The sequence below is a fragment of the Mustelus asterias genome, chromosome 8 (assembly GCF_964213995.1).
Source record: "Mustelus asterias chromosome 8, sMusAst1.hap1.1, whole genome shotgun sequence".
NCBI classification, from domain to species: domain Eukaryota; kingdom Metazoa; phylum Chordata; class Chondrichthyes; order Carcharhiniformes; family Triakidae; genus Mustelus; species Mustelus asterias.
In genome coordinates this window covers 40,903,447-40,923,900 of record NC_135808.1, presented here as the reverse complement: position 1 = coordinate 40,923,900, position 20,454 = coordinate 40,903,447, and the positions used below count along the sequence as shown (strand labels likewise).

General features: G+C 42.4%; 1 protein-coding gene across 1 annotated transcript in view; it reads left to right on the top strand.

The window, feature by feature from the left end:
- The window catches only part of LOC144497724 (uncharacterized), a 383,983-nt gene that overhangs the window by 61,946 nt on the left and 301,583 nt on the right, over positions 1–20,454 (top strand). The window contains exon 4 of the mRNA XM_078219164.1: positions 15,136–15,162. Within this exon, the coding sequence (XP_078075290.1) occupies positions 15,136–15,162 (27 nt within the window). The remainder of the gene's footprint in view (positions 1–15,135; positions 15,163–20,454) is intronic.

Below are 20,454 nucleotides of genomic sequence, written 5' to 3'. Positions count from 1 at the left end.
GAGGGAAGGAATAGCTACTCGGGTTACCAGAGGTCACAATGGAATGAAGCCAAGTGATAGAGATATCTCAGTGTAAAGGCATGTTGTGAGGCTTCAGGTTCAACTCGGACATTCCATTAAATATTAGTTTGAGTTCTAAAAGCATCTACTTGCAATTTGCTTACAATTAAGGAACAAGAAATACAATATTTCATCTTCTCGCAATATAAATTCCTACTACTAAGTAGAGAACGGAACAAAGTGGGAAGTGCAAGAGCATTTTGGAGTTTAATGCGGATAAGTGTGAGGTCGTGCATTTTGATCGGAAAAATGGGAGGCGACATATTATCTAAATGGGGAGAGACTTCGGGATGCTCCAGTGCAGAGGGATCTGGGTGTCCTCGTTCATGAGTCACAGAAAACTAGCATGCAGGGACAGCAGATAATAAAGAAAGCAAATGGAATGTTGGCAGTTATAGCTAAAGGAATAGAATATAAAGATAACGAAGTATTGTTGCAACTATACGAATCATTGGTGAGGCTGCACCTGGAGTATTGTGCACAGTTTTGGTCCCCGTATTTAAGGAAAGATGTAGTGGCATTGGGGGCAGTTCAGAAAAGGTTCACTATATTGATTCCAGAGATGAGGTGTTTGTCGTATGAAGAGAGATTGAACCGTTTCAGCCTCTCAAATTTAGAAGAACAAGGGGAGATCAAATAAGGTATGTAAGATGATAAAATGTTTTGATAAAGTAGATGTGGAGCGTCTAGGGACATTAAGAACATAAGAACATAAGAAATAGGAGCAGGAGTAGGCCATCTAGCCCCTCGAGCCTGCCCCGCCATTCAATAAGATCATGGCTGATCTGAAGTGGATCAATTCCACTTACCCGCCTGATCCCTATAACCCCTAATTCCCTTACAGATCAGGAATCCATCTATCCGTGATTTAAACATATTCAACGAGGTAGCCTCCACCACTTCAGTGGGCAGAGAATTCCAGAGATTCACCACCCTCTGAGAGAAGAAGTTCCTCCTCAACTCTGTCCTAAACTGACCCCCCTTTATTTTGAGGCTGTGCCCTCAAGTTCTAGTTTCCTTTCTAAGTGGAAAGAATCTCTCCATCTCTACCCTACCCTGGACATTCTAGGACGACAGGTCATAGTCTTAAGATAAGGGGTAGCAAATTTAAAAGAGAGTTGAGGAGCATCTACTTCTCCCAAAGGTTTTGAATCCGTGGAATTCGCTACCCCAGAGTATGGTGGATGCTGGGACAAAGAGTAAATTTAAGGAGGAGTTAGACAGAATTTTAATTGGTAATAGGTTGAAGGATTATGGGGAGAAGGCAGGAAAATGGGGATGAGGAGCCTATCAGCCATGATCGAATGGCGGAGCGTACTCAATGGGCCGAATGGCCTAATTCTGCTCCTATAACTTATGAACTTATGAACTTGTTATCAACTGCGGATCTGTTAAATATTTTGGTATTTTTGGTAAGTTTGCCTAATCACAGAGATGGTCTGGGTCCGCCTTCTGTGAAATGAGAAAGGATTATCAGTGGACATCACAGATGGAAGTATCCAATCTGCTGGAGCTTGAAGTTCAGCTGACCTCCGTATGCCGTTAGGATGTTGAAGTTGGGAAAGGAAAGTGAACTGTTTCAAGGATAGGGAACTATTTCGAATGTCAGCTCTTATAATGGAAGGAAGGGAAATTGGGTTGACTGAAGTATAGTTTGAGCAGAGTAGAGAGAGATGTTGATGGCCCCAAAATGATAAGCCACTAGCTCGCAAAAGGCATAGGCAAAGCTATACCAGAATGGAATAATGGGCGTTTGGTCAGAGTGAGAACAGGAAGGTGGAGAACACGTCTCCTTTCATGGGCAAGAGAAACAGACGATGTCTATCAAAGTTACATGAGTGGGCAAGTCGAATCTGAAAGGAGGGAGATAGAAAACAGGAAACCATAGGCCAGACACCTTAACATCTAATGTCGGGACATGTTGTCATCGAGTACGAAGGAAGTAGCATGAACATTTATCATATAGCACAATCGTGAAGAATTAATATGGCTCCATGAAAGGGAAATTGAGTTCGATAGATTTGTTAGGATTTTGGAGGATCTAATGAGCAGTGTGTACGTGATCTGGTGTACGTGACTTGACAAAAGGTGTTCTGCAAGGAGTCACTTAGAAACGATTCCTAATGTAAGAGCACAAGAGATGGCTGCGGAGTGGTGGTAGATGATTAGTTAACTGAAAGGCAAGAGGGATTAGGGATAAATAAGCCACTTTCAGACTGGCAAAGTCTAACTTCTAGGAGCCATAGCGGCAAGTCCTGGAGCCTCAATCATCAACAATCAATATTAATGATTGCGATGAAAGGACCGACTCCTGTGTAGCCAGACTTCCTGACGATACAAAGATAGGGCAGTTATGAGGACCATACAAAGGGGGAGATGGATAGGTTGACCGACTGGGAAAAATGTAGATAGTATAACATATTGAAAAAAGTGGGGCTCTTCATTTTGATAGGAAGATCAAAAGGTAAATCATTGATTGAAGTGGCGAGTGACTGCCGTGGTGCGCTCGTACAAAAACTCAAAGAGATCGCATGCAAGTGCAGCAAGTTATTAGGGGGGGGGGGGGTGCGATGGGGTGGTGGTTGACAGGTTTGACACTCAGAGGTTGTGTCCATTCGCGTGGGCTTCCTTTCAGAATGAGGAATTGTCACGTTTCAGAGGAGGCTGCGAAGAAATCTGTTTTCGCAGCAGATGGATCATCTTTAGAACATTCCACTCTGGAGAGTTGTGGCGGCAGCATTTTTGAATATATTTAAAGCTGAACAATTTATATTTCCGAACATAGGGGAATGAAGGGTAATGGGGAATAGGCAGTGAAGTGGAGTTGAGGCGAACATCAGATCAGCCAGGATCTGACTGACTGTTCACAATGCCACTTCCTGCTATCATATATTATGTTTTTATGTTATTAGTAGGTAAGAAGAACAACGCAACATCAATAAATCAATGTTGTTTCTTTAAAAACACCTACAATATCAATTTCGATATAATGGGTGCTGCACATTCATCACACTGAAGGGAATTGGCTGTTTGTCCAAATGACTGGAAATAATGTTACTGCATCTAATTATTTCTGATCCCACGATAAGTTTCTCAGTTATAAATTCAGGTTTTTAAATCTCTCATCTCAGAGTGCTTTGGATTTCCGTGTGCAGCTAAGAGTCGCCGCCATCCACCGGCAGAATGAGAGTTCCATTCGTCTCTTATCCATTTACCGTTTTACCGCCACTTATCCAATCATATCAGCCATTGGAATCCCCAGTGAGTGATTATATTCAATTACTGAATGTCTAAATCTGCGGCTAGTTATATTCCTTTTCTGACCTCCATTACCATGTTTTCGATGTTATCCCTCGCCAATCTAAATAAGAAATACATTTCCAATCCTCTCCAGCTCATTGAAACAAACTTTGCTGATCTTAAGTATTTCGTTGACATCACCATGAAAGGCTACAGGCTGTTTTTAGTGTTGTACTTTAACTGGAATTCCATGTAGTGCGTAGAACAATATTGCAATTTCATTATTTTGGTGCTGCGGGAGTCACTCACATTCCTTTGTTTCAGTAACAGCCTGGCAGGAAACATCTTTTGCTATATCTCCGCTGCTTCATAAAATGTTCAAATCTTCTTAACGCTTTAGCTGTTTTACATGAATCTCATGGACACAAACTGGATGTATCACAAATCAGCGCATGTTAACTCAGCACCGCCAACCAACCACACCACTGGATTTTCCGATGACATTATTTCCAACAAATTGCTGCTCAACTAACCAAGCCGCAGGAAGTCATCAACTTGAGCCGGATTTCTACGTGTAAAATAATTTTTAAATGCATCAGCAGGTTTGCCTGGCAAATGAAATATTATCTGCTGACAAACCAAGGAAAACCACATTAACGTTGCTTGAGTGAATGCTTCCTGTGACATGGAATTCCGCATTGTGATCATTGTCAACAGTATTACTTTGTTAAAGAGTTTCTGGAACAGTGTTGTCCATTTATATGATTCAGAACTCCTATCGTGCACCGAGTACAGTCACAGAATATATCTGCAAAAGTCTCGAGTTACGATTTTGCTGTCATTTGAAAAACACATAGAGTTGTTCATATTTCGGATATCAGCTGAGAGGCTGGTCCAGTTGTTAAATCTCATAGCAATTTAAGGTAATGACATCACGATTTGATTTTAACAATGTTGAGTCCTGATTATTTCAGCTGAAAGAATTGTTGACAGATATTGATTAATTAAAGCATTAGCTACCAACAGAGTGGGAATAGCACCGCCACGTAGAGCGGTTCAAGGTCATGATCCAGGGTTACCATTTTAAGGTAGCTGAAATGTACTTCCCAACTCTTTACTCTAAGTTAGCGTGACCACAACCAGGCTTCCCATATGTTAACTATTATTCTGTTTTCGTGATAAGCGTCCACCGACACACACACACGCACACACACACACAAACAAGCATATAAAAACAAAAACCTAACAACATCAGTCTTCTACATTCCAACGGCTTGTGATATCATTTTCGCCTGGGCGTTTATTGACAAAGAAGCTTGTTACGGAGGACTATTCCTTACGTTGTTGATTGTGAAAGAACCTAAGGTATTTATAAAACCATATTCTCTGGGATGTGTTTCAAGACAATACCTTGACACGAGGTTGACCCGTTTTCCACATTGTCGATATGCCGGTATTATGCGACAAAGGCATTGAAACCCCATCGTCCCTCCCATCCCCTATCTCCCTCCCCCTCCACTGAATCTGAATCCCGGCAGGTACCTTGGCTCTTTCACTACCATCCATTGTCACTTTCACGGATCTTTGCAACGATCTTCACAATCACTAAGGTGATTACAGCAGGTTCAAATATCCCCCAAGGTTTTCAGTAGGAACTTTATATTTTGTCCCCCTAGAATGGACAAAATTTACTTTCTGGGTTGTTGCTGCTCACATCTCAAATTTTGTACATGGTGACCATGTTGGATTTTGTTCAGAATGTAATGGCTGTCATATGGTCCATGGCAGGTCTGGGAATTCCAAAGACATGGTCCTGTTTACGCAAGTTACGTGATCTCCACGTCGTTAGTATACCTAAACATCTGCAAGTGCTTTATATCAACTATCAGTATCTTGTAGTATACAGTTTGAGCTTCATTTTCACCGGTCCTTAATCTGCAATCTGATGAAACATTGCTGAGGAGATTCCTAATTTATTCACATCAAACATGTTTATTTGACTTTTCACCACTCACAAGAAATTATATTGTAACGCTTTATGTTGAAAATATTTCAACTACACAATTCTGGCTGCGGTAAATTTCAGTAGACTTCCTCATTTCCTGTGTGATGCAGGACTGCTATGTTGTTTTGCTTGTTGTTGTAGTTAAAACTACCGGTACCGTTAGGTAGCTAGACAAAGTCATGGAGTAGTGTAAGATAATTTATTGACAACTGTAGAGCTATCGGACTCCGACTAAGGCATTAAGTCCAGTCAGAGTGCAGCATTCAGAAATACACAAACAATTATGGTTTCAAATTCAGTTTTGAGTAATTACCATATACCAAGCAAGGGGTAGGAGTTATCTCTATCCATTCATATTTATTGATTAAGGTGACATCATTGATAAGGTACAGATATTATAACCAATCACAATCACCATATGCTTGCTTAATTATAATATCCAGGCAGCGTGGGAATTTAATGCATAGATAGTGTATTGTTCCTCCTCGTCATGGAACTACAAGTTCTTATTTCTTTTTAATGTGAAGTGGCTTCCTGCCTCTATTATTTTTGATTTATGAAATGGGATGAGGGCGTCGCTGGCCATATCAGCATTTATTGCCTATCCCCAATTTCCTTTGAGAAGGTGGTGCTGAGCTGCCTTCTTGAACCGCTGCAGTCCATGTGGTGTATGCATACCCACTGTGCTGTTCGGGATAGAGTTCCAGGAGTTTGACCAAACGATAGTGAAGCAATGGCAAGCTATTTCCTCCGCAGCATGGTGTGTCGATTGAAGGGAAATTTGCAATTGGTGGTGTTCCCTTTTGTCTGTTGTCCTCGTCCTTCTACATAGTAGTAGTCCTGTCTCTTGCTGTCCATAGAGATTGTGTAAAATTGCTGTCCATAGAGATTTGGTAAATTTGAGCTCCAGATGCACACTATCCTCTGGGTTAGAGATTTGCTTGTCAAATGCCCTCTCATCAGCTCTCGTCCTATCAACTATGTAAATATATGGTGCACCCTCTCCATTATATCTATGACAAACTAAATATGTCCTTCGGATCCACTCTACTTGGCCCACACCATTTTTATGAATTCATATATGAATTTAAGGTACCTCAATTAAAGCTCCCATCTGCATCTCTGTGCCAAGGAAAGCAAATTCAACCTATACTAACTCTCCCCATAGCTAACATTCCTAGCAACATCCTGGTAGATTACAGACAGCGTGCAGTCTGGAGTGGTGGCTGCAGCAGCAGCAGCTATTGGCTTTTGTTACCGATGGACCAATGTTCCCATTGAAATTATTCTAATTTCTCTCTTTATCAACGTTTTATATTCCTTTGCTGAAGGCGAAATGCCTTTAAATTGTTTGTTTGTGATTTCGAGAAGGCATTAAATAAGATGCCAACTTAACGTGATTGCGAGGCATAAACTCCCATGGTATCAGGGATTGTGATTGTAGATTTGCATGGATTGAACGCGGCTAGCTAACAGGAAACAGAGATTTGGCATAAGTGGGTCTTTCTCTGGTTGGTAGGATATGACAAGTGATGTACCACAGTGATCAATGCTGGGACCCCAACATTTTTCAGTTTGTATAATTGGCTTGAATGAAGAGACTGGAGATATTGATGCCCAAATTGCAGATGGCACATAGATAGGTAGGGAAGTAATTTATAAAGAGAATGTAAGAATGCTATAATGAGACATAAATAGATGAATCCAGTGGACAATGATCGAGCAAATGGGGTATAATGTGGGTAGTTGTGAAATTGCCAAATTTGGTAGGAAGAATAAGAATCACATTGTTATCTAAACAGTGAAGTATTGCAGTGCTATAAGATGTGGAAGGATCTGGGTGTCCAAGTGCATGAATCACAACAAGATAGAATACAGACACAGCAATTAATTAGGAAAGCTAATAGAATGTTTTCATTTATTGTGAGGGGGATTGATTTGAAAAATAGGAAGGTTATTCTTCATTTGTACAGTGGATTGGTGCCGTCACATCTGCGTATTTATATACCATTGATCACTTTCTTGAAGGAAAGATATAAATGTATTAAGAGCAGTTCCGGACCTAAGTAATGCATTTTTACACTTTGTGTATACTTCTATTTAATTGGGGCCAACATTCTCAGAATTCCCTATAGTCCAATATTAGGTAAGTGAGCACTTTGGTGACAGTGACCACAAGTCGATTACGTTTACCTTAGCAATGGAAAAGGATAGGTATATACCAAAGGGCAAGAGTTATAGCTGGGGGAAAGGAAATTATGATGCGATTAGGCGAGATTTAGCTGGCATAGGTTGGGGAATGAAACTGCAGGGGATGGGCACAATTGTAATGTGGAACTTGTTCAAGGAACAGCTACTACGCGTCCTTGATAAATATGTACCTGTCAGGCAGGGAGGAAGCAGTCGTGTGAGGCAACCGTGGTTTACTAAGGAGGTTGAATCTCTTGTGAAGAGGAAGAAGGAGACTTATGTGAAGATGAGACGTGAAGACTCAGTTAGGGCACTTGAGAGTTACAAGTTAGCCAGGAAGGACCTAAAGAAAGAATTAAGAAGAGCCAGGAGGGGACATGAGAAGTCTTTGACAGGTAGGATCAAGGAAAACCCTAAAGCTTTCTATCGGTATGTCAGGAGTAAAAGAATGACTAGGGTAAGATTAGGGCCTGTCAAGGACAGTAGTGGGAAGTTGTGCGTGGAGTCTGAAGAGATAGGAGAGGCACTAAATGAATATTTTTCATCGGTATTCACACTGGAGAGGGACAGTGTTATCGAGGGGAGTACTGAGGTGCAGGCTGTTGGACTGGATGGGATTGATGTTCATAAGGAGGAGGTGTTAGCAATTCTGGAAAGGGTAAAAATAGATAAGTCCCCTGGGCCGGATGGGATTTATGCTAGGATTCTCGAGGAGGCTAGAGAGGAGATTGCAGAGCCTTTGGCTTTGATCTTTGTGTCATCATTGTCTACAGGAACAGTGCCAGAAGACTGGAGGATAGCAAATGTTGTCCCCTTGTTCAAGAAAGGGAGTAGGGACAACCCTGGTAATTATAGACCGGTGAGCCTTACTTCTGTTTTGGGCAAAGTATTGAAAAGGATTATAAGAGATAGGATTTATAATCACCTAGAAAGGAATAATTTGATTAGGGATAGTCAGCACGGTTTTGTGAAAGGTAGGTCGTGCCTCACAAACATGATTGAGTTCTTTGAGAAGGTGACCAAAGAGGTGGATGAGGGTAAAGCGGTTGATGTGGTGTATATGGATTTCAGCAAAGCGTTTGATATGGTTTCCCCTGGTAAGTTTTTGCAGAAAATACGAATACATGGGATTGAGGGTGATTTCGTGGTTTGGATCAGGAATTGGCTAGCTGTAAGAAAACAGAGGGTGGTGGTTGATGGGAAATATTCATCCTGGAGTTCAGTTACTAGTGGTGTACCGCAAGGATCTGTTTTGGGGCCACTGCTGTTTGTCATTTTTATTAATGAGCTGGATGAGGGCGTGGAAGGATGGATTAGTAAATTTGCGGAGGACACTAAAGTCGGTGGAGTTGTGGACAGTGCGGAGGGAAGTGGCAGGTTACAGAGGGACATTGATAAGCTGCAGGGCTGGGCTGAGAGGTGGAAAATGGAGTTTAATGCGGAAAAGTGTGAGGTAATTCACTTTAGAAGGACTAACAGGAATACAGAGTACTGGGCTAATGGTAAGATACTTGGTAGTGTGGATGAACAGGGGGATCTGGGTGTCCATGTGCATAGATCCCTGAAAGTTGGCACCCAGGTTGGTAGGGTTGTTAAGAAGGCGTATGGTGTGTTAGCTTTTATTGGCAGAGGGATTGAGTTTCGGAGCCAGGAGGTCATGCTGCAACTGTACAAAACTCTGGTGCGGCTGCATTTGGAGTATTGCGTACAGTTCTGGTCACCGTATGATAGGAAAGATGTGGAAGTGTTGGAAAGGGTGCAGATGAGATTTACCAGGATGTTGCCTGGTATGGTGGAAAAATCGTATGAGGAAAGGCTGAGGGGCTTGAGGTTGTTTTCTTTAGAGAGGAGACGGTTAAGAGGTGACTTAATAGAGGCATACAAGATGATCAGAGGATTAGATAGGGTGGATAGTGAGAGCCTTTTTCCTCGGATGGTGATTGCTAACACGAGGGGACATAGCTTTAAATTGAGGGGTGAGAGATATAGGACAGATGTTAGAGGTAGGTTTTTTACTCAGAGAGTAGTAAGGGCGTGGAATGCCCTGCCTGCAGCAGTAGTGGACTCGTCAACATTGAGAGCATTCAAATGGTTATTGGATAAACATATGGATGATATTGGAATAGTGTAGATTAGAGGGGCTTTAGATCGGTTCCACTGGTCGGCGCAACATCGAGGGCCGAAGGGCCTGTACTGCGCTGTAATGTTCTATGTTCTATGTTCTATTAATTATTGTTGGATAAAATATTAATTAACCCAGTCTGATTGAATGAAGCTGTATCAAAATTTACATGTTCGCTCCTTGATTCCTCAACATATTGATTTAGAAAAGGATCTTAGAAACACTATTCGAACTTATACTCCACATTACTACTGCAAAATTGCTTTGTACAGTCTGTATGAGACTAAAGCCTCCAATGATTACAGTATTGTGCATTTGATGCAGTCGGATAATTTCCTGCTTTTTAGTCTTCCAGGCACTACAACTACTATAGCAAGTTCAAAGTCCGAAAGACGTGCTGATTCGGTGCATTGGCCATGCTAAATTCTCCCTCAGTGTACCCGAACAGGCACCGGAGTATGGCGACTAGGGGATTTTCACAGTAACACCATTGCAGTGTTAATGTAAGCCTACTTGTGACAATAATCTTGAAACTTCACTTCAACTTAAAAGTCTACACGAACATGTACATTCTGCCTCTTCTCTCTTAGGTGCACACACTGATTTTTCATGTTTGTTTCACGAGCTGACACCCTCTCTTTCCACTGTAATCCCCAAGAAGAGCCACTTTTGGAGGGATTTTTGACCCTTTGATGTTAAATTTCTTGCAATATTGTTTCTGTGACCGCCATCGTTTGGTGTTTCAGCTGATGAAGTTGGTGGATTGGTTATGGCAGTGATTAGTCCAGCTGTCACCTGTCACGGGACCAAGTTATTAAAGTCAATGCAGTTATAGAGGGCAGGCAAGAAAATGGTTTTTGAAGGACAACCAGATCTGCCATGATCGCATCGAATAGGAGAGCAAGGTCGAAGGGATGGCATGCCTCTTGCTGGTTCGAAATCATGTGTTTATATTTAACAGAAATTTTTCCTGGTTACCAGCCACTCCCTATAACCCTCTATCAATGCTCTATCACTCTGCCCTGCCACCTTCAATGAACTATGCATACATGCAGCCAGGCTCCTCTGCTCCAGCACCTATTTTAACCCGTATTTTATACTTTCTGTTCATGTTCTTCCTCCAATAATGCATTGTGCCACTTTTCTCCGCATAAAACTTCATTTGCCACCAATCTGCCCTTTCCAGCAATTTGTCTATGTCCATTTGAAGTTCTACGCTATCCTCTTCATAGTTTAAAACACTTCCAAGTTTTGGATTACCCGCAAAAGCTAATTGTTTCAAAGTCCATCTGTATTTTTTTCATTTTTTAATTGCCTCACAAAATTGATTATGATATCTTTCCCCTTCACCTCAATTACAATTTCTCTTCAAATCCATTCGATTAAAATTTTAGAACTCTGCCAACCCCACTAGCACTGTGATTGTGCTTACAACACATGGACTGCTGTCGTTCAGGAATTCGACTCACCACCGCTTTCATAAAGGCAAATAAACCTGGTTCTCAATGGCTGGCCCTGTCAGCAGCATCTATGCCCCATGAAATACTCATTAAAAAGCCGAACAACCAGAATTCCGACAAAGTTTCTATCTTTTCCTTCTCAACTTCTTATTCTGTCCAGGAAGATCCCCAACCTGTCGGTTTCATGACACTCCCACCATTTCAACTGTGATATCAAAGTTAAAATTTGGAAGTGAAACATTCCTTAGCGCTGTGATATGCTTTTGGCACTGTATAGACAAGAGCTGAGCACTGACCCATGTAGCCCCAAGTTGTGTTCAACATGTTAAACATGCTCCTCAATTTGAAAACCGCTATTGAATCCTGTTGCACCAGTGCACACATAGCTCAACTTTAGTCGTTATATTGATACGAATAGAACAAAAGCCCTTCATCTCTGGTATCAATGTAGTGAACCTCCTCTGCATCTTCTCAAACACGTCAATGTCCACCATGAAGTGAGATTTCCAGAATTGAACGCAATGATCTATAAAGTCATTCATAAAGGTTAGCATATCTCCATTGCTCAGTGTAACGATATGGGAACACATTCACTGAAAGAATTGTGATCGACAATAAGACGAAAACAAATAGGAACAGGTTTAGGCCTTTTGGCCCCTCGAGTCTGCTCTGCCATTCAACAGGATAATGGCTGATCCGACATTCCTCTCGTCTACTTTCCTGTCATTTCGCTGTGATACTTGATTCCCTTACTGATCTAATATCTATATCTAGATATCTAATATCTATATCAGCCTTAAATACACACAAGGACACTGGCCTCATTGCTCTCGGTGGCAAGGGGTTCTAAAGATTCACAACCAATTCAGAGACCTTCCCCCTCATCAGGCATGCAGCTTCGGGGCCACTGACTTATTACAAAGGAACAAATATGTTTCTTTTTCAGACACGCGATTTTTTCGAAATGTCAGACTAGTATTTTTGCCCTAGAAAATAGGTTTCTATCTGGAATAATACTCTATATCTCAACCTACCCTTCAATTTGCCACAGATTCCTCTCCACATTGAAGCAAATTATTTGATCGAACAATTACCTTTGATTGAGAACTAGAGAGGGGATAGATCTCCCGTAACTTAAATCTGTTCGGAAATCTGTAAAGCAGAAAGTTTCCGAAATACTCAGTAGGTCGGGTAACATTTGTGGCAATACCGTGTCAAGTAGAATATGAGTCTTCTTCAGAACTGAAGTAGCGATGCGATGTGTGTTGAAAGATGTGAGGGGGAGAAGAAAATTGATGGGTTTGTATAGGGTAGAAGGATGGGTAAATTAAATAACAAAGTTGTGATTACAAAAAGGCAAATTGAGGGTTTTTATTGTAGAGAAGTTGAAAAGCACTGGTTCAGAGTGAATGTCAATAGCAGAATAACGAACAGATGTTTCTCAAAGCAAATTTAAGATCAACAAGGCTCAGGTCGACAAATGACAACAACAACATAAAAATGAGAGGCAGAGTTCATGGTCTGAAATAGTTGAACTGAATTTTGAATTCAGAATTTTGCAAGTTGTCGAATGATAAGATTAATTATTTTTTATTGAGCTTAGTTTGAGCTGAACCGGGACATTGCGGCAGGCCGCGGACAGATATATGAATGTGAGAGCAAAGTGTGAAATAATATGTTAAGCAACGGAAAGCTCAGAGATCCTGGGAGAGGCTCAGAGATCCTGGGAGAGTGAGTGGAGGTATTCCACAAAGCTGTTACCCAATCTCCGTTTGTCTCCTTAATTTTCAATATGACACATTGTGAGCATCAAATAAAGAATTATGTTTTTAAAGAAATACAACTAAATCGCTGCTTCACCTGGAAGGAGCGTTTGGGGCGTTCGACTGTGAGAGAGGAGGTAAAAAGGGACAGGTGTTATACTTCCTTCGATTCTATGAAATCACTTTGGATATCTGTTTTTGTTTATTCACTGCTTCCATTACTATTCCATGTGGTTTTCCTTCCATGACATCTTCGTCTTTGAATCGCTCCCCTGCTCTGCCCTATTCCTGGGTTTCCCTCGTCTTGCTTTCAGTAGTGTAAAACCCATCACATTTCACACTTCCTCCAGTTCTGAAACTGAGTCAAATTGGACTTGAAACTTCATCTCAGTTTCTGTGTTCATGAATGCTGTCAAACCTCAGGCCTGCTGAGTTTAGAATCATGGAATTCCTACAGTTCAGAAGGAGGCCATTCAGCCCATCGAGTCTGCACCGACCACAATCCCACCCAGGCTCTATCCCTATAATCCCATGTATTTATCCCAGCGAGTCCTCCTGACACTAAGGGGCAATTGAGCATGGCCAATCTACCTAACCCGCACATCTTTGGAATGTGGGACGAAACCGGAGCACCAGGGGGAAACCCACGCAGACACAGGGAGAACGTGCAAACTCCACACAGACAGTGACCCGAGGCTGGAATTGAACCTAGTTCCCTGGCGCTGTGAGGTTGCAGTGCTAACCATTGTGCCACCGTGCCGCCCCAAACTTCAGCATATTCTGTCTTTATTGTATGCGTCCATTCAACTCTCTCTGCTATCTGGAATGGGAGGGGTTGGAGAGGTATTCCTCCGGCGAATGGCCAAACAGGGACAAATCACAAACTCCTAATGCAGGATACCAAGAACCTTCTTCCAGTTCATTGACTTTCAGATAAGGATTTGAGAAAGATACTGTGCTGGGAAGCCTTTCAAATCATGCATTGGACGAACGAGTGATCCATGTTCTAATATCCAAACACAGCAGGGATGCCTAAAAAATAGTCACAAACAATACTCAATGAGGCAAGTAAAAACCTGATATAAATTGCATATTATAATTAAGCAAGTATGAGGAGATTGTGATTGGTTTTAAAAACTGTACTTTATATGATGTAACCTCAATTAATAATTATGATTGGATAGAAATAACTCATATTCCTTTCATTGGTATATGGTAATTATTGTATTGGAGTTGAAACTATAATTGCCCATGTATTTTTAATTTTTCACTCTGATTGATCTGAATGACTCCATTCAAAGTCCTGTCGCTATAGTCTTCTTTTAATAAATCATCTTGAAAGTACTCTGGGACTTTGTATGGCTACTTGAGGGGAATGATAGTTTTAAATACAATAACAATACCATCTTATCAGCCCCAGAACAGATTTAGTGACATGATGGGCTCTCACTCAAGCTGGCTGGAGATAGCAGTGAGTATGAATCATCTCAATAATGTTCCCAGCTGAGTGCTATCCTCAATGCAGCAGCATATTTAATGAGTGAAATCTGAACCCAAATTAAAGTGGACCAGACAAGGGGAGTGGAAAGATGGGGACCCCGGCAGTTTTGAATTTAAAAAGCCATGTGAACACTTGGTGGTCAAGAAGACTGTGGGCCACAGCAATAGCCGAGAATGCAAATGCCAAAGATGTGGCAGCCGAAAAGGTGGAACTTGAATTTGTTACTGAATAGGGAGGAGGTGCATTACAAATATTCGAAACTTTTTCTTTAAAATCAAATCTGAGACAGCGAAGCTCTACATTATATCAGGTACCAATTTATATGTCCAAAAGAAGGGTTGAATTGCAGTTATAAAGTAAGGAGTTCTGCTTCGTCTCTCGAGGCATTTGTAGATTAGTTTATTTTGGTTTTGAAATCAAGGTTCTACATCTGGGGAGATACCTTTATGGGTTTTCAATTCCAGGAACTTAGGAGGTTTAAAACAGAACCAAGAGAATCTTTATAGAATTAATTGTTGCTTCAATGAAATACTGGGGAAGATAAGGAGAGGGAGAATGTTAACAAAAATGATTCCAGGACCATGGGTGATGACTTAATGACATCCATTTGAAAACTTTACTCCACCCCTTTTGAAACGACATTGAATTAACCCTTGTCTATTAATAGCTAAAGATTTTTGATGGAAAAAATGGGATTTGCAAAATTTTAAAATTTTGAATTGTCAGATGTGTTCAGATTAATTAACCCAATCTGTCTCATGCAGGATGGATCTTCCTGTTTTTTTGCTTTTCAGGTTATTGCAAATAAAGCAAAACTTGCAGTAGCTTCAAGATATTCGAAAATTTATTCGTAGGCTTCCAATGTGGCAGCAATCGTCAGCCGGAATCAAAACCTTGGTAAGGGTGGGGTGTGTGTGTGTGTGTATGTGTGTGTGTGTGTGTTGGTGGGGGCGGCATCTAGTGAGGAGTTGCAAAAGATAGAATGGGAGGGGGAGTGCGAGGTTGCTGTCACCACAATTGAATAACTTTTAGCAACAGCACCGGCTTTAGGGCTGTCACTTAATGTTGGGAATTATAACACTGTCATAGTGACCCAACAGCATTCTAACTGGACTGTGTGGTGTGTTTGTTCAAAGTCAGTGAACAGATCACAATGATGGGAGAATTGGTTCAAAACACAGAGCACATCCTCGCGCAAATTTTGAATATGGTTTGGTTGAAAACTTATCAGATGTGAGGAGGGCTCAATGGGAAAGCCTGCTCCTGCCACCAAACTGGCAGGTTGTTGCAGTGCGGGACGAGCCAAATAACACAATGGGATAGATGAACATTGGAGGAAAAGATCGTGCATGTGATGTGTAGATGAGATGTCAGGACGTGAGCAGGGCAATAGAAGAGCTGTTACAGGGGAGCTGATAGTTGAACAGGATAGAACAGAATTAATGGTGAGATTAATTTTATAGATAACGAGAATGACAATGGTGATAAAAAGAGACATTTAAAATGATTCCAAGAGAAAAAATAAAAAAACGCAGTTTAGGTGGTAGTGATTTTAAAGTTGATTTATTAGTGTCGCAATTAGGCTTACATTAACAAACCAGTGAAGTTACTGTGAAAATCTTCAAATCACCAGACACCGACGCCTGTTCGGGTACACTGAAGGAGAATTTAGCATGGCCAATGCGCCTAACGTGCACGTCTTTGGACAGTGGGAGGAAACCTGGAGGGAACACATGCAGACACGGGAAGAACATGTGGGCTTCGCACAGACAGTGACCCACGCTGGGACTCAAACCCGGGTCCGTGGTGCTGTAAGGCGGCTAACCACTATGCCACTATGGATGTCGGAACAAAGTTTATTTTGAAAAAAAGAAGAGATAAGATAGGAAATTTGAGAGGTCACATCACTGTTGTTTGAATTTGAGGCAATTCGGACATTGGAAAATATGCTTTTAGCAAGGTACCTTAAAATATATGCTATTTCAGACAAAGAACAAGCAAAAAAAATGGGTTACTGCCTGGGATTAAATAGACAGTTTGGATTTATCTTTTAAACATGTTATGAAGCGAAGTGAATAAGAATAAGTAATTGAGAAGATAGAGACCGGAATTTAAACATCGGGTAGGAATTTGTATACTGGGTGCAATTTAATCGGAATATTTGCGACTTGGCACTGAGGTATGTTCTGGCGAAAGGAAAGTACAGATGCACTAATGAACTGATGACTTTCTCTTGGTGATATTTGTTTCCTTGCCTAAATTTCTATGTTTTTAAGAGAGCAGAATTTGATACTTTGACTGCCACCCAAGACGTCTGGACCGTTCATAGATAGATGTGTAAAAACTTCAAAATTTTTTGATACCTGAGTGTCAACGTGCTAGCATGATATTGCGATACTGTATAAGTGTGCAGATAGGTTACATGTTAATATGGAGAACATATGGAGGAAATCAGTCCAAATTTAACCCATTTAAAGATTTGGAAGACTTTGAAATTATACATTGACGAGCAGGTCTCAGACATGCACACTACCTGACAAACAACATGGCATGGAATGATTACTGGGGCCACAAATGTCAAATAGCATCTTTAAATGATCAAGGCACTGACACATACTCCATAGACAAACCAATTTCAAAATATTTTGGACATAATTAGACACATCAGTACATCAGTACGATAGCATTGGAAAGAGATAGGGTCAGGCAGGCTAGGAAAGTGTTTCTCTGGAGTAAAGGGAAATACAGTGTCATCAGGGAGGAAATTAGACGGGTAAATTGGAAGGAGGCATTCTTGGGGAAAAGTGCCGAAGGAAAGTGGAGGATTTTCAAGGAATGTTTGTCTGGAGCTCTGCATGACAACGTTCCGATGAGACAGGGGGGTGTTGGTAGGGTACGGGAACCGTGGTGCACGAAGGTTGTGATGAACCTGGTAAATAAGAAAAGAGAGGCGTACAGAAGGTTCAGAGAGCTAGGAGGTGTTAAGGATTTAGAGGAGTATACGCGATGTAGGAAGGAGCTTAAGAAGGAAATTAGGAGAGCGAGAAGGGGTCATGAGAAGACCTTGGCGGGTAAGATTAAGGAGAATCCCAAGGCTTTCTACAAATATGTCAAGAGTAAAAGGATGAGATGTGAAGGCATAGGACCCTTAAAAGGTGAAGGGGGAAAAGTTTGTGCGGAACCGTTAGAAATGGCGGAGGTGCTTAATGAATACTTTACCTCGGTATTCACGGTGGAAAGGGATCTGGGTGGTTGTACTGCTGGATTGCGGAGGACAGAAAGGATCGAGCATGTGGACATAAAGAAAGAGGATGTGTTGGAACTATTGAATGGCATCAAGGTTGGTAAGTCGCCGGGACCGGATGGGATGTACCCCAGGTTACTGTGGGAGGCGAGGGAGGAGATTGCGGAGCCTTTGGCGATGATCTTTGCATCGTCGATGGAGACGGGAGAGGTTCCGGAGGATTGGAGGATTGCGGATGTGGTCCCTATATTCAAGAAAGGGAACAGGGACAGCCCGGGAAATTACCGACCGGTGAGTCTAACCTCAGTGGTTGGTAAGTTGATGGAGAGGATCCTGAGAGACAGGATTTATGATCATCTAGAGAAGTTTAGTATGATCAAAAGTAGTCAGCACGGCTTTGTCAGGGGCAGGTCGTGCCTTACGAGCCTGGTTGAGTTCTTTGAAAATGTGACCAAGCACATTGACGAAGGAAGAGCGGTGGATGTGGTCTATATGGACTTCAGCAAAGCGTTCGATAAGGTCCCCCATGCAAGACTTCTTGAGAAAGTGAGAGGGCATGGGATCCAAGGGGCTGTTGCCTTGTGGATCCAGAACTGGCTTGCCTGCAGAAGGCAGAGAGTGGCTGTGGAGGGGTCTTTCTCTGCATGGAGGTCAGTGACCAGTGGAGTGCCCCAGGGATCTGTTCTGGGACCCTTGCTGTTTGTCATTTTCATAAATGACCTGGATGAGGAAGTGGAGGGATGGGTTGGTAAGTTTGCTGACGACACCAAGGTAGGTGGTGTTGTGGATAGTTTGGAGGGATGTCAGAAGTTGCAGCGAGACATAGATAGAATGCAGGACTGGGCGGAGAAGTGGCAGATGGACTTCAACCCGGATAAGTGTGTGGTGATCCATTTTGGCAGATCCAATGGGATGGAGCAGCAGTATAAAATGAAGGGTACCATTCTTAGCAGTGTAGAGGATCAGAGGGACCTTGGGGTCCGGGTCCATAGGACTCTTAAATCGGCCTCGCAGGTGGAGGATGCGGTCAAGAAGGCGTATGGCGTACTAGCCTTCATTAATCGAGGGATTGAGTTTAGGAGTCGGGAGATAATGCTGCAGCTTTATAGGACCCTGGTTAGACCCCACTTGGAGTACTGCGCGCAGTTCTGGTCACCTCATTACAGGAAAGATGTTGAAGCCATTGAAAGGGTGCAGAGGAGATTTACAAGGATGTTGCCTGGATTGGGGGGCATGCCTTATGAGGATAGGTTGAGGGAGCTTGGTCTCTTCTCCCTGGAGAGACGAAGGATGAGAGGTGACCTGATAGAGGTTTACAAGATGTTGAGGGGTCTGGATAGGGTGGACTCTCAGAGGCTATTTCCAAGGGCTGAAATGGTTGCTACGAGAGGACACAGGTTTAAGGTGCTGGGGGGTAGGTACAGGGGGCATGTCAGGGGTAAGTTTTTCACTCAGAGGGTGGTGGGTGAGTGGAATAGGCTGACGTCGGTGGTGGTGGAGGCAAACTCGTTGGGGTCTTTTAAGAGACTTCTGGATGAGTACATGGGATTTAATGGGATTGAGGGCTATAGATAGGCCTAGAGGTGGGGATGTGATCGGCGCAACTTGTGGGCCGAAGGGCCTGTTTGTGCTGTGGCTTTCTATGTTCTATGTTCTATGTAAGTCAAAAAGGGTAAAATAAAAATAAAAGAGTAAACATTTTGGATCGTAACAAGTTAAGGGCCCAGTAACAAATAGATCTGGTCAGAATATCCAGAAGATGGATGCACATAAACGGAGAGCTGAGGAACATTTTAAGTCAATGCATAATGTTTCTTGAATGATATTGCTTGAGGTGATCTGCAAGTGGGGAGTGTCAGGTAGAACATAGAACATAGAACATAGAACATTACAGCGCAGAACAGACCCTTCGGCCCACGATGTTGCACCGACCAGTTAAAAAAAAAAACTGTGACCCTCCAACCTAAACCAATTTCTTTTCGTCCATGAACCTATCTACGGATCTCTTAAACGCCCCCAAACTAGGCGCATTTACTACTGATGCTGGCAGGGCATTCCAATCCCTCACCACCCTCTGGGTAAAGAACCTACCCCTGACATCGGTTCTATAACTACCCCCCCTCAATTTAAAGCCATGCCCCCTCGTGCTGGATTTCTCCATCAGAGGAAAAAGGCTATCACTATCCACCCTATCTAAACCTCTAATCATCTTATATGTTTCAATAAGATCCCCTCTTAGCCGCCGCCTTTCCAGCGAAAACAATCCCAAATCCCTCAGCCTCTCCTCATAGGATCTCCCCTCCATACCAGGCAACATCCTGGTAAACCTCCTCTGCACCCTCTCCAAAGCCTCCACATCCTTCCTGTAATGTGGGGACCAGAACTGCACACAGTACTCCAAGTGCGGCCGCACCAGAGTTGTGTACAGTTGCAACATAACGCTACGACTCCTAAATTCAATCCCCCTACCAATAAACGCCAAGACACCATATGCCTTCTTAACAACCTTATCTACTTGATTCCCAACTTTCAGGGATCTATGCACACATACACCTAGATCCCTCTGCTCCTCCACACTATTCAAAGTCCTCCCGTTAGCCCTATACTCAACACATCTGTTATTCCTACCAAAGTGAATTACCTCACACTTCTCCGCATTAAACTCCATCCGCCACCTCTCGGCCCAACTTTGCAACCTGTCTAAGTCTTCCTGCAAACTACGACACCCTTCCTCACTGTCTACCACACCACCGACTTTGGTGTCATCAGCAAATTTGCTAATCCACCCAACTATACCCTCATCCAGATCATTAATAAATATTACAAACAGCAGTGGCCCCAAAACAGATCCCTGAGGTACACCACTTGT